The sequence below is a fragment of the Aquarana catesbeiana genome, linkage group LG10, assembly GCF_042186555.1.
Source record: "Aquarana catesbeiana isolate 2022-GZ linkage group LG10, ASM4218655v1, whole genome shotgun sequence".
In the NCBI taxonomy this organism is placed as follows: domain Eukaryota; kingdom Metazoa; phylum Chordata; class Amphibia; order Anura; family Ranidae; genus Aquarana; species Aquarana catesbeiana.
The window spans coordinates 26,754,042-26,768,741 of NC_133333.1; the positions used below are offsets into that span (position 1 = coordinate 26,754,042).

Genomic DNA, 14,700 nt, shown 5'->3' on the forward strand with positions numbered 1-14,700 from the left:
ATGATTTTAAAAGTAATTTTCAATATTTTTAAATATTCAGTTTTCATTAAAGCAGAGTTCCATCCAATTTTGAGATTTGAGACCACCTCTCCACCCCTCATTTTTGGATATTTAAAAACATTTTTTACTTTCTAACTTACTTTTTTTGGAAGTACAAAGAGTACTTCCGAACCAGCCGGGCCGCGGCCGAGGACGTCACATCCTCTTCTGCGGCGAGCCCCCCCCCCCCCCGTTGTCTTCTGGGACATGTGTGTGTCCCAGAAGACAAACTGGCCATTCGCAAAGCGCCGCGCGACTAGCTCATGCGCAGTGGGAAACCGGCAGTGAAGCCGCAAGGCTCCACTGCCGGTTTCCCTTAGTTGGAATGGCAGCGCCTGCACCCAATCCGAAGGATGGATCGGCCTCGGGGGGCCGAAATCGCAGGCTCCCTGGACAGGTAAGTGTCCCTATTAAAGGTCAGCAGCTACAGTGTTTGCAGCTGCTGACTTTTTAAAAAAAAAAAAAATTCGGCTGGAACACCGCTTTAAATAATACCAAGTGATCCTGTCATAAATGACTTTATTCAGACATTTTCTGTTCTAAGGTAACAACATTCTGTCCTTTTTCCTAATTGTTCTCCTGCCATGTAACCATGTTTCATGGGCTTCCATTGGAGACCACAAGAGGCCATTTCAACACACATTGTTCAGGCATGGTCCACCTGTCCTGAGAAATGCCTTTCAGCAATCATTGGAGTCTATGTAGACAGGAAATAGCTACAAAAAAGTTGCAAGAGATCAACAGCACTGCAATGCAAAGCAGATAAAAAGCTAAAAACAGGTAGATTATTAGTAAAAACATAATTGTTGATTATTTATGATACACAAACAAACCAAATGTCATTCCATCAGGGTTTACATTTACTTTAAGGGTTAGCTACAAATCATAAAATTAATACCCTATTCTGTGATACAGTAAATTCCACAGTCTTTTCCTCCCCAATCAGGTGACCATTGCCAAGGTATTTTTCACATCGCCTTTGACACAGGATGTTCGGAGAATGATATTTGTCTGTAGAGTCTACTAAAATAAATCCACCAAGATCCTGCACATCCCATAATAACCAACGTTGTAATTGGTGCCCCATGATCAAAGATATGCAGGTTATCTTATTGTAGGAAAATTAAACATTTCCAGTCTGCTTCAAATACATTATTGGTGGTGAATTTAAAGAAAAAAATGCCCTTTCACTTTTCTATTGAGGACAGCTGTAAAGACTGTGATGTTGTTAATGTGTCTTTTCAGAAATTCCAGTATGAATTATGGGAACCTTATCTCTGAATATTCGGTCTCAGGTTGCTTTGGTGTGCCTTTGGCTATCGCTTTGGAAAACGCGACTGTTGCGTAGCTCACATCCTTTAAATTTGAGGACTCATTTGAGCTTCCAGGTGCCTAAAAAATGATGTGGGAAAAAGTTAAAAACCTATCAAACTTTTTGTTTCTATCAGCTAAATACATTCCAGGTTCATCAAAACAAATGGTTTTTGAAGGTCAGGCTCAGAGGACTTATGCTAGGGAGGTGCGATTGTATGTCTCTTTGCTCTCTCTCCTTTCCTACATTATTAAGGTAGCTTCCCTCCCGCGCCTCCCCTCGCCACCACCTCACCCCTTTTTCTTTTTTCTTTTCTTTTCTTCCCCTCCCTCTCTTATTTTTCTCTTCCCTTTTTCTTTGACCACCTTTGTTTCTAACCCTTTCCTCCTGTCTTTTTTTTTTTTTTTTTTTTTTGTGAAAAGACATATCACTGCCTTGATAGGCCCCTTCCTAGTAGCTGCTATTCTGTTCCTTACTTTGACCTTTAGGAGTGAGGCTCTTGGCACTTATGCTCACCAGGGTGATATGTCTACATGATGCTAGTATACATATACTGTCCATGTGTCAAATGCATTTGTTTCTTATACATTACCCTTTCTCTCACAATTTCTTGTGGTCAAGACACGGGTCTCAACAGAGACCCATGCATATGCCTTTGTATTAGATCATTTTGGGCATACATGCCCTTGTAAATGTGTTGTTGACTTTTGTATGTTCCACCTTTTTCTTAAAAAAAAGTTTTGTTGAATTAAAAAAAAAAACATAATCTATAATTATACAGGAAATTATTTAAAGGGTCAGTCCACCCAAAATTGATATTTAAAGCTGACTGAAGTCCAAAAATACTCACCTCTCCAGCAATGCAGGACCAGCAAGCTCCCTAACTGGCACCAACCTCTTCTCCTGGTCTTTTTTTCCAGGTTTGGCCTTTTTGGCCATTTTGATTGGCTTGCCAGGAATGGTGCAACTCCCTTGCATGTGCACGGGGATTAAATCATCTGAAAAATGAGGCATGGTCAGTTCAGTTTACCTTCTACAGAAGTTTGCAAACAAAAAACTAAGAAGCTTTTCTTTCAATAGAATCCCCTTTGGGTCACTTTGGGTGGACTGACCATTTAAATAGAACACACAGGGGTTAATTTACTAAAACTGAAGAGTGAAAAATCTGGTGCAGCTCTGCAGAGAAACCAGCTTCCAGGTAATTTTGTCAATTTTGTCAAAACTTAATTGAACAAAGTTTTAGTAAATCAACCCCACTGTGTATTTTTTCAAATATGCAAATAAAATCATTTAATTCATTGACTTGTAATTTTGGCACCTGAACGTGTGCATATATTTGGCTGTTATCAGCTGGTGGAAAGTCTTGAGATGAAGGAAGTCCTTGAGTATGATTAAGATCTGATGTCAGTTTTGGCTGATTCCTAACGAAAAAAAAAAAAAAACTTTTTGAACTGCGTGTTGGTCTCCAGCACACTGTTTATATTACTGGCATTAATGCACATAATAATAATAATAATAATAATAAATATTATTATAATTGATACAAAAAATAAATAAATACATACGGGCATAAATAATACAACAAAAGGATACAACAACAACAAATGGGACTGAGAATGTTTTTCTTTTTTTTTTTAATATACAAAAAAAATCTGATTATAAGGTCTTAACTTGTTGATCATGTGGCTTTTGTTCTTAAAGGGCAAGTATGTCACACATGTGTTAATTTACTAAAATAGGAAAATGCAAAATCTGGTGCATGTCTTCACAGAATCAGCTTCCAGGGTTTTTTTTTGTCAAGGCTTAAATGAACAAACTAAAGTTAGAAGCTGATTGGTTTCTATGCAGAGCTGCATCAGATATTTCACTCTCTAATTTTGGTAAATCAACACCAACATTGACCAGGTGTGACATTACTTTGGTTACATAATAAAGGAATGTGGTACACTTGGCATATGTCTAGGAGTTATTGGTGATCGTTATTTTCTGGACTTTCAAACTCTTACTGATTCCTAAGGATTGGAACAATGTGTTTCTTTTGGTTGAGTTGGTACTAAGGAGACATTTTGGAATTAAATTCACAGGTTGGACTTCTCAAAGTCAAGGACCCATTGGTGGTTGTTATAGCTGTTAGCTTACATAGTTGCATAGTTACATGGTTGGTAAGGTTGAATAACGACAATAGTCCATCCAGTTCAACCTATGTAGGTGTGTGTGTGTAGAAAAATCATTACCCATATCCCCTTATGTTATTTTCGCTAAAAGGCGTGCCCAAGAGTCTTTTAAAACTATCTATACTTCCTGCCAACACCACCGATTGTGGAAGCGAGTACCACCGCCCTGACAATGAAAAACCCCCTACGCAGCTTAAGGTTAAACCGCTTCCCTTCCAGTCTCATCGTGTGGCCCTGTGTCCTCTTACACTCTCTGGGACTGAAAAGTTTCATACTTACGCTGTTATCACCATTGAGATATTTGAATATCGCTATCAAATCTCCTCTCAAGTGTCTCTTCTCCAGGGAAAACAAATTAGCGCTTTGTAGTCATTCCTCATAATTGAGATCCTCCAGTCCCCATATTAATTTAGTTACCCGTCTCTGGACTCTCTCTAGTCTCTGTGCACACTGAAATATTTTGTTACGGAATTTCGTTTTTGTCCGAAAAATAAATGTGTTTAGTTACTGCCGAAATTATTTTTTATTTATTCTGTTTTTCGTTAAAAATTGCATTCGTCCGAAAATCCAAATTAATTAAGGTCAAATCTGTCATTGAAGGCTTATGGTGTCTGACGAATGTTCAAAGAAGATTCGACGGAGCAGCTAAACTGTACGTGTACATTTCCGGTCGAATTTTCCGCCTACAAGCTAGCTGTAGTAGAATTCTAATGTTGTATGGCTAGTAATATTTATATTTATTAATTATTTTACTAGTCAACCAACATTAGAATTTTTCTATAGCCTATGGGCGGATGCATTTGACCGGAAATGTACGATTGCGGCATCATACAGTTTAGCTGCTCCGTCGAATCTTCTTAGAACTTTCAACAGACACCATAAGCCAAAGATTCGACGTTTGTATGTTTTTCGTTGCTTTGTCGAATCTTCATCGTTCATGTTGAATGGTCTACTCTACCCCAAGAGTCAGCCAACTTTCACATTCGTTTCTCAATCTCCAAGTGCAATGGCTGAAGCGACATCCGAAGTTGTGTCAGATATTGATATGGCATTATAATATAGAATCTATAATAATAAATCCCCCCCCTCAACATGGGCAGCCTCTGAAGCTATCACAACACTAGCAACTTTAGTATCATTATCAAGTTCACAACACTAACACAATAGCAGCAGATTATTATGAAAAAGTTAAGTTGAACTGTAGCTTGCTTCACTATTGTTCTGCTGCTGTGCTTATGCTTAATTGCTAAATAATTCAGGTTCTCTGACAAACGGACCAGCTAAGATTGACTGTCTTCTGAAATGATTCAGTGTGTGTGTCTCTCTCTGTTAGCAAATCGTAAGTGAAAGTAAGTTGGCTGTACGTGTGTACTTAGTTCTAGTTATTTTACTGCTCCTCCTCTTTGGTTACAATCGGCCAATAACATTCATCATTATCATTATATTTATTTTACTTCCCCCACCAGTAGCGATCTTTTCTCTCTATGTCGAATATTTTCTCTCTGTCGAATAATCTTGGACTAATAGAGTTAAGGTTAGGCATATTCGACCACAGGTTCGATGGACACAGATTGTTGTTGTCAGCGTCATGTCGAATCTCCTATCTATATCGAACTGTTGTCACAACAAAAACGAAAATAAAGCATTTGTTTATGTCGGATCTTTCGGTTTTCGTATTCTGCACTTTCATTATCATTTGTTAAAACGATAACAAAAATACCTGAAATTCGGACGAAAATACATTCGGACGAAAACGAATGCACATGTCTACTCTCTAGCTCCAGCACATCCTTTCTGAGGATTGGTGACCAGAACTGGACGGAATACTCCAGATGCGGCTGAACCAGAGTTTTAGTGACAGAATAATCGTTTTATCTCTGGAGTAAATTCCCTTTTTAATGCATGCCAATATTTTGCTGGCTTTGGTAGCCGCAGCTTGACACTGCGTGTTATTGCTCAGTCTGTCTTCTACTAGGACCCCTAGATCCTTCTCCATCCTTGAAGTCCCTAGAAGTTCTCCCCCTTACTTCCCATATTACACATTTTAAAAATTCTTTAGAGACAATCTTGTTTGAGTTTTTTCTGCACATACATGACTTCCAGTGGATGCAGTGTTTGAGTAAGAGCAAGACATGTGATCTTGAAACATACCTTAGGTAGAATTTGAAGAGAAGAAAAGCAATAATAAGGCTGATAATGATTCCACATGCTACTCCAATAAGCATATCCGTAACTGTGGTTTATGTTAAGGGGAAACAATATATGAAAGCTCTAATTAGGCTTTACATGCATATAACCAACTGACACTCATCAATTTTCATTTACCTATTATCATACATCTACTATTACATATCATTATTTGAGGAATCATTTGAAATGGAATACTACTCTAGTTTGGAAATGGGTAGTTTTTTTTCTCTTCCAATCTAATCAGTGTGGTCTCTTTACTATCTCTCCTCCATAGGTGTTTATCACTGAAATACTCACCTGGTGAGTATTTGGTGAGAAATACTGTCTCTGGTGCTGTCTCCATAGACTAAACAGTCTTCAATTTAGCACCCTTTGGTGGGTTTAGTATCACTCAGCCCATTTCCTGGGTACCCAAGGCATTATGTACTCATGAAGGGGACACCACCATGATCCCCTGCACTGACAGTACAATGACACAGCAAGTGCAGCTGGTGGTGAGGATCCAGTGCTGGAGAAGAGACTAAGAGGAAGAGGGTCCTGTGTGCCACACGGCTGTCCAGAAGGTATGTAAAAAAAAAATTTAATCAGAGGGCCTCGTGGAGGGTGGGGATACTAGGAGAAGGTAGCTAGACTTGAGCTTTAAAGTAGAACTATAGGCAAAACTTTTTCAACGTTTTTCATTTTCGATAGAGCAAGGGGGGGATATAACCCCTGTCAAATTTTCCACCATCTGTGTCCCAATGAGGAGATTTCCCTTGACTTCCTGTCCCATAGCCAAAACAGGAAGTCAGAAGAAATCTCTACAAATTAAGGGAATTCTTTGGGACTCCCAGGTCACCAGGACTAATGTCCCCTTTGGAAGATTTACCCCTTCTATTACTTTTCTGGAGACAACCCAACATTTGGAATTTTCTTTTACTTTCACTTAAAATGATAATGGTAAACAGGACAACTAGAGAGAGTAAATTTCCTTAACAGGGACACAGACAGCAGTGAAAATTCACAAGCGTTCTAATTACTCCGCACTCTATCCAAAAAATAAATAAAAAAGAGAGTTGTGTCTTTTCAACTCAGAAGTTTGTTGCATGAATTATTTTATCTTTTGGAAGTTTTTCCTGCCATCGTGGAGCTACACTCATCTTGTGAAGGAATGTGATGTAGATAATAATAATAGTAATCTGAAAATGTCTATTTTCTTATGTGCATACATATTTTTCTCCTTACTCATTATATAAGTATACAGATTTGCTCTGTTCCTATATTTTCTCAAAATGGCGTGTACCCCCTACCTCCCACACACAGAAGAACGCGGAACTGGAGATAAGAACAAAGAGAGCCAAACCTCGTTATGAAAATTATCCATCTTCTTTTCTATCTTGACCAATGAGATGTACCTATTAGACTGACATAGCAATGACGTATTTGTGTGTATAAAACATTAACACCGCCTTGAATAAATTAGAAGTGTAACAGTAACGAAACTGAGCGTGTCTCAGTGTGTTTACTTTTATATGCATGCATATCAACACTTTTCAAATTAGAGACAGCAGCAGATAACCTTGAGCTCGATTGGAGCTCTTAATCATTTCCATAACAGTTGGTGCCGAAACCCGGGATCTCAGGCTACGGTCGAAGTTATACCGCGACAAGCATTCGGGCGTTAACTGATTAATGAGAGTGGGGTTTGCGCAGCCCTAACAGTACCGGTGAGTTGATTGATATTCTTACCACTGTACGACTCTCTTATCTTTCGGTTGACGGCTGGATTCTGTCGGTATGCTGAGACTGTTTTAGAGGCAGGTATTTCCTCGCCTGAGGTTGTTTTAACGAACCTGCCAATGGGTTTCTGCTGACTGTATTCTTTGTTCACTGTCTGCCATTCTTTGGGCTACGAAACTCAGCAGTCTAAGGGTGCTACATGTGTGAATGGGTAGTCTCATCTCCAGATGAGCTTTTGGCCTCTGGAATGAGATTGTTTCCCGTGTAGCAAACGTTGTAGACTTGTTACTCTAGGTTCGACGAACCTTTGAGGGGAATTTCAGCTGCTGGCTTTGCAGCCTGAAGTGCTACATGTGTGAATGGGTAGTCTCATCTCCAGATGAGCTTTTGGCCTCTGAGATGAGATTGTTTCCCTTGTGGCAAATGTCTATAAACGTGTTTATTTTGCAGGGTGGTCTGCCCTTGTGGTCATTTTAGCCTGCTGAAATTTTGCAGTTCGAAGAGTGGCAGGTGTAATGTCCTGTCGTGATTGTATTTGTGGTTTATTGTTTGATATACACGAGAGGGGGAGGGGGGCTGCCCGGGGGATCTGTTGGGTCGCGGCCGTTGCTCCTCACTACCCCTGATGTGTTTGTTCTTGTTCTGAGATTAACTGTACATTAGTCTTATGTGCCCACACCGAAGGAATTTGCTGATAAGAACGCTGAGAAAAATATTAACCCCTTGGTTGTACGAGAGAAAAAAGAAAGTGATTTTTCTCTTTTAAAAAAAAGGAAAAGAAAGTGATATTGCAAAGAAGATGTTGAAATAGTTAACAAAGTTGAAAGAAGTGACGAAAGTTATGTTGCAGAAGAAACAGGGAGAAAAATCCTGTGTGATAAAGAAAATTGGATAAAGGAAGTTAAGAAAGATGGCGATTGTATTATGTATGTTTATCACAAAACTGATAATATGTTGGAACCTGAAACAAAGGAGGGGAGGGACAGCACTGCCCTCCGTCTAACAACCACTCCTTTCTCACCACCCAAGCACAACCCACTGTGACAACTCAGCCCGGCGGCCATCTTAGTGCACCCATGCCTTCACTTTCTACCCAGTCCAGTGCACTTCCTGCCGGCGGCCATCTTGGTACACCCAGTAAGCTTAAACAGCCTGTACCCAGCCCTCCCTGTTTTAAACCAAGATGGTTCATACCACACACCTGTCTTCCCCAATACGGGAGCATCACATTCTCAGGCCGGATATGTTAATGATGAAGAAGCATCTGAGTGGGAAGCCCGACAGCAGGCAGCAAGGCCACCCACTGATTTAACCCCCAATCCGGCTCCAGACTCTCAGTTCCGAGAGGATCTCAAACACATGCTGGCAACCGTAAAGAACAGTGCCCCTTGCCAGCCCCTGCCCCAACAACAGTCTCGGTTACCAGAAGGGGCACCAGTGATGTATGTCGCTTTTACTCTATCACAAGCAGCGGCCTTAGTGACAAGTCTGCCTGACCCAGAGAAGCAGCCAATTCCCTTCTACCACAGGATAGTGCAGATACAAGAAACTTACTCAGCTGCCTGGAGAGACTTGATCAGCCTATGCCAAATCAAAGCAGGATATGTCTTTTGGCCAGTCATGCAGATGGCCTTCAATGATGCCTGCCTGACAAGTGCCACTTCCTACACCTCAGGCGTGGAGTTCTGTGCACAACTCCACGACTGGGCAAAGGAGAAGTTGACGGATCAGAAGACCACAATCCAAGATATTACCCAAGATAAAGGGGAGTCTGTGAAGAAGTATCATGCTACACTCATAAAGGCACACACACACATGTTATCAACTGCTTTTGTTTCAGGGCTCAGAGAGGATATCAGAAAAGGCCTGATGGTGGCCCGCCCTGAATACCATTCAATGAAAATGTCTGATTTATTGTTGGTGACAAGAGGTATAGAAAATCAAAAAGGTAAAAAACCAACGCCCCTCATGGTAACCCATGATGAAGATCCTGCCTACACTCGTCCACCACCACTGCCCAATACCAGGGTAAGGATCACCTGTTACAACTGTGGGAAACGGGGTCACATAAGGAAAGAATGCAGAGCCCCAAGATGTCCCAGACGAAAAACCTACCTCTTTCCTCATTGACAGGGGTGCAGCCAAAAGTGTGTTGAGAGCGGTGAACCTGCCTAATAATTCTTTCCTTTCCACTTCCTGATTTGCTTGCCAGATTTGTGGTGTCCTCTACATGTCCCTTGAATCTACTAGGAGCTGATGTGTTGTCCAGACTACAGGCCTCAATCAGGACACGCCTGAAGGGGGGTGAAGTTACATACTCCCCTATCTTTAGAAGACTCATCTGCTTTGTGTTCTCTGCCTCTCCTGATGACACTTAATGAAGAAAAAAAAAAAAACTTCAAGTTCAATACTGCAGGAAGTACTTGACAGAATCCCTGCGTGCCTATGGTCCACAGGACCGGGAGACAACGGTAACTTAAAGGTGCCACCAGTTTCAGTCAAGCTAAAAGAGGGCGCTTCATTGCCCCGGAAACCACAATAACCCCAAGAAGAGAATCCTAAAAAGAGAACCAGGTACCTACTGTGGATGCCTTTGACTGCAAAATACCTCACAGAGGTGGACCTTACAAACGTTTTCTTCAGTGTCCACCCTCACCCCTTCTGCTGGTACCTTTTCGCATTCATCCACGGAAAGAAACGGCAACATACCTAAACAGTTGTGCCACAAGGGGCACAGAACTTTCCAAGCCAGTTTGCAAAAGCTATGGCTATCATCCTTGACACATGACAAAAGGAACACCCGGAAGTGATTCTCTTCCAACATGTTGATGACCTTCTCTTTTGTGCAGCTGACTTACCCCCTCTTGAAGTCACCTCAGAAAGCCTGTTGTGCTATCTTGCCAACCAGGGCTGCAGAGCCTCAAAGCCCAAATTGCAGTGGTGCTCAACACCTGTCATTTTCCTTGGACTAATTTCCTAGTGCAGAGCATGGATTCCAGAAGCCTTCCTACTGATGCTCTGCAATCAGACCCTTCCAGATGTCTCCTGAAGAAATATCTAAAGTTTGAAACCCTTGAGTGCGCCACCCCCGGCGCTAGGGCTCCCAGCCTACGACAAAACGCTCAAGCTCTTTGTATCCGAACGTCTGGGACATGCTGCAGGTGTACTCACCCAATCACACGGCATCAGTCTACGCCCCATAGGATATTATTCCTGTCGGCTGGATGCGGTAGCAAGAGGAGGCCTATTGTGTCTGCGAGCTGGATTTGCTACACAAGACTTGCTTGACAAAACTTTGAACTTGGTCCTCGGACACTGCCTCGTTCTGCTTGTTCCCCATGACGTTGTTGCCATATTCAACCAAGATCCAGCCGAAACACTTGTCCACTACCAGACACTTGAGACTCCTGTGTTCCCTCCTACTGGACAGCATTACTCTATTAAGTTGTCAAACACTGAACCCTACCACCCTTCTTCCACTTCTCGAGGGGGGAAAGGAGGAGGAGGAGTAGAGTCTTGACTTGTTACCCCCGTGACCGCACAGGACACGCGGTCACCACTGAAAACACTGTTCTACAAGCTGAAGCCTTAACACCGGTGATGTCTACACAGGAGGCAGAGCTATAAGCACTTACTACAGCACGTAAATGGGCAGAGGGAAAAAGAGCCAACATTCATGGACTCAAGATATGCTTTCAGCATTGCCCATGATTATGGTGTTATCTAGGACAGAGGATTCCTGATGGCTGCAGGAACACCTGTGAAAAATTGATTGATGCCTTGCTTCTCCCAACCCAAGTGACTATTCTGAGTAAAAGCACACGACAAAATGAACTCAAAAGAAGCTTAAGGCAATCATCGAGCCAATACAGCTGCCAAACAGACAGCTGGTGGTCCGCGGGAAGTGGACAGCAGGGTGGTAGAAGAAGACCACCCCGTGCTTACCTTACAGACTTTCCCAGTGGACAGAGTTTATCTAAAAGAACTACAGGAAACAGCAAGTCCGGATAAGAAGGAAAGCTGGAAACGGAGAGGAACAACTCTCAGAAATGGACTATTCGAGTGCAACAAGAAGCCTTGTCTACCCAGGAGTATGTACCCAGCCGTGGTGCAATGGGCACATGGAGCTGCCCACTTGACAAAGACTTTTATGAACTCTCTTATCAACAAGTGTTGCACCAAGAGTTACTCCACTGACCGACAGCTTCTGCAGATCATGCATTATCTGCACCAAATGTAACCCAGAATGCACAGAAGAAGCACCTGGCAAAAGCCCTATACCCCATTCCAGAGGATGCAAATTGATCATTCTCAAGTGCCAAGAAGTGGCAGATTCGAATACGCCCTAGTGGAAGTGGTCATGACTGCCAGGACCACAGCTAAGAAATTACTGAGTGAGATAGTATGTAGATTTGGGGTCCCAGAGGTGATATTGAGAGATCAGGGACCAGCCCTAACAACAACCCTTACTAAAGAGATTTGGGCAGCACTGGGGGTTCAGTTGGCACTACACATCCCATACCACCCTCAAAGTAGCGGGAAGGTAGAAAGGATGAATGGGACACTAAAAACAGGATGTTAAAGATGGCCCAAGAGACTAACATGAGTTGGCCAGACAGTTAGCCCATTGCCCTGTTTAGTGTCAGACACCCCCCCGGGGGGAAACATGCCCTATCCCCTTATGAAATTTTGTTTGGTTCAGCTCCCAGACTTGGTTGTTACTTTCCACAACAGTTACAGTTACAGTCTGATGTGTTGACTAATTATGTAACCACATTATCACGAGAATTAACCTGAATGCATGTCCAGGTGTTTTCTTCCATTCCAGATCCTGAATTAGATACAGGAACACACCAACTACTGTCTGGAGATCCTTGAGCCAAGTTATGATGGTCCATTCCAAGTTTTGCTGACCACAGCCACCTCAGTCAAGTTGGCCAGGAAGAACACCTGAATGCACGCTTATCACTGCAGGAGAGCGTGTTTTCGGGTGCTGCATATCCTTTTTCTGTTTGATCTAGGGGGGAGGGGCCCAGGAGGTGGCCATCACAAAAATGATAACATAATTACGTTTTGGTGTAACTCTTCAGGTACACATGTGACCACCTTTACCTTAGATTACTGTGACATAGTACCTTGTCCGTTTGACCCTTCATGGTGATGCCATTGGTACAGTGATATCCCTGACGGTAAGGACATATATGTATGCCACACAGACAGTTACTGGGGACAGAGTTGTGGTTTCTGTGGGGGCCAGTGGGTTGGAACACAGGGCCAGAATGGGCGACCACAGAGTGCATTAGACAAAAAAGATGAAAATAGAAAGCCCCCATATCCTAACCAAAGATACCCCTGATACATACACTGACCCAGCACACAGTCAGAGGAGGAAGCGAGCAGCTCTCTCCGGAAGCTTTGATCCTCATGTATACATACATGTCATAGGGGTTACAAGGGGGGTCCCTGATGAGTTTAAAGGCAGGGATCAGGTAAAAGCTGGTTTTGAGTCTTTGATCCCCATAACAACTGTCAGCAAGAATGTAGATTGGATTAACTACATGTCATGGTTATGCAATAGAGTTTGTCGATCAGCATACCTGTCTCCATGTGTTCATCTCTAGAGACCAGCTGACCCTCACCTGACTGCTTTTGTGACCTCCCCTCTAAGCATGACCCCACCCCAGGCCCTATCAGGGAACCCTATATTAACCTGTGCACTGCAAGCCAGCAGTGCTGATCAACCACTGTGTGTTAGCCTCTATGTGTACTTGCTGTGTTTCCTACATCTGATTCCTGTTACCGACTTTGGCCTGTTCCCGACCATCCCTGTTTGCCTGTGACCCTGATGTTCCAGCCAGCTCCCTCCTTCCTCATCTCCTGTAGTCTACCGTGAGCGTGAGCTGTGAGACCCTGGGGACCGCGACCTGGAGCCAGACTGCAGCGCAGTCCATCCTCACCACTAGAGGCTCTGGTGAACACCCGCTGGCTCTTAGACTCCGCGCCCTGGGGAATCTATGCTCTAGCTCCCAGTGGGATCTGTGTCAGTGATCCAGTAGACCTGATTCCTGAACCTCCCAGGGTACAATCCGCAGCAGTCAGCCGTAGGGTCTACTACCTTGCGGTGCACTCCTGATCCCAACGGTGTGCATCTGTCACCCAGCCTCTAGGTGACCTGACACTACACATATTATAACCAACAGAGATTTGTAAATTACACTAAAGATGCCCTCCAGGGAATTTCTGATCAGTTAGCCCCCACTTCCTACATGACATTCCAGGACCGGATGGCCTTAGACATGGTGCTAGTGGGGAAAGGAGGTGTTTTGTAAAATCATAGGAAAAACCGGGAACCTGTTGTACATACATTCCTGATAATACTGGCCCAAATGGTAAGGTTACTTTAGCTATAAAGAAATTAGAAGATCTGTCACTAGAGTTGAAGAAGAACTCAGGTATCACAGACCCATGGGACCAATATTTTAGCTGGATGAGTGGGTGGCAGAAGGTGCTCGCCCAGATACGGGTAACGGTATTAATAATCCTGGTTCTTTTAGCCCTGATTATATGCTGTATTCTACCTTTTGTAAAAAAGTTAATGAGCAAGGCTGTAGACAATAGCACACCTACATTTCTCCACCAAGAAGAAGAGGACCCCCTTATGATGGAAGATGACAAACCCTTCACTCCTCTACAATCACTCCCTGTCCATAACCTCACAATCCTATAGGGTTATAGGGATAGATAGCGCCTGACTGCACCTCTCCAGCTGTATCGAGGAGGGAAGTGAACAGTTGCTGCCCAATTCTATATACAGCCTACAAGAGTTGCTGAGGAGAAGGGCCAGGCTAAAAAGTAGGACCTTTAGTATTAGGGACAGAAAAGAGAAAATAGTCATTTTAGGGGGGATTGTGAAGGAATGTGATGTAGATAATAATAATAGTAATCTGAAAATGTCTATTTTCTTATGTGCATACATATTTTTCTCCTTACTCATTATATAAGTATACAGATTTGCTCTGTTCCTATATTTTCTCAAAATGGCGTGTACCCCCTACCTCCCACACACAGAAGAACGCGGAACTGGAGATAAGAACAAAGAGAGCCAAACCTCGTTATGAAAATTATCCATCTTCTTTTCTATCTTGACCAATGAGATGTACCTATTAGACTGACATAGCAATGACGTATTTGTGTGTATAAAACATTAACACCGCCTTGAATAAATTAGAAGTGTAACAGTAACGAAACTGAGCGTGTCTCAGTGTG

At 42.7% G+C, this 14,700-nt stretch overlaps 1 protein-coding gene across 1 annotated transcript in view; it reads right to left on the bottom strand.

The window, feature by feature from the left end:
• Positions 1-476: 476 nt before the first annotated feature.
• LOC141109955 (sialic acid-binding Ig-like lectin 13) overlaps positions 477-14,700 on the bottom strand; it is a 56,345-nt gene continuing 42,121 nt past the window's right edge. The window contains exons 7-9 of the mRNA XM_073601210.1: positions 5,677-5,758; positions 2,670-2,772; positions 477-1,431 (exon numbers count right to left, since the gene is read on the bottom strand). Of these exons, the coding sequence (XP_073457311.1) occupies positions 1,300-1,431; positions 2,670-2,772; positions 5,677-5,758 (317 nt within the window). The 3' untranslated portion in view covers positions 477-1,299. The remainder of the gene's footprint in view (positions 1,432-2,669; positions 2,773-5,676; positions 5,759-14,700) is intronic.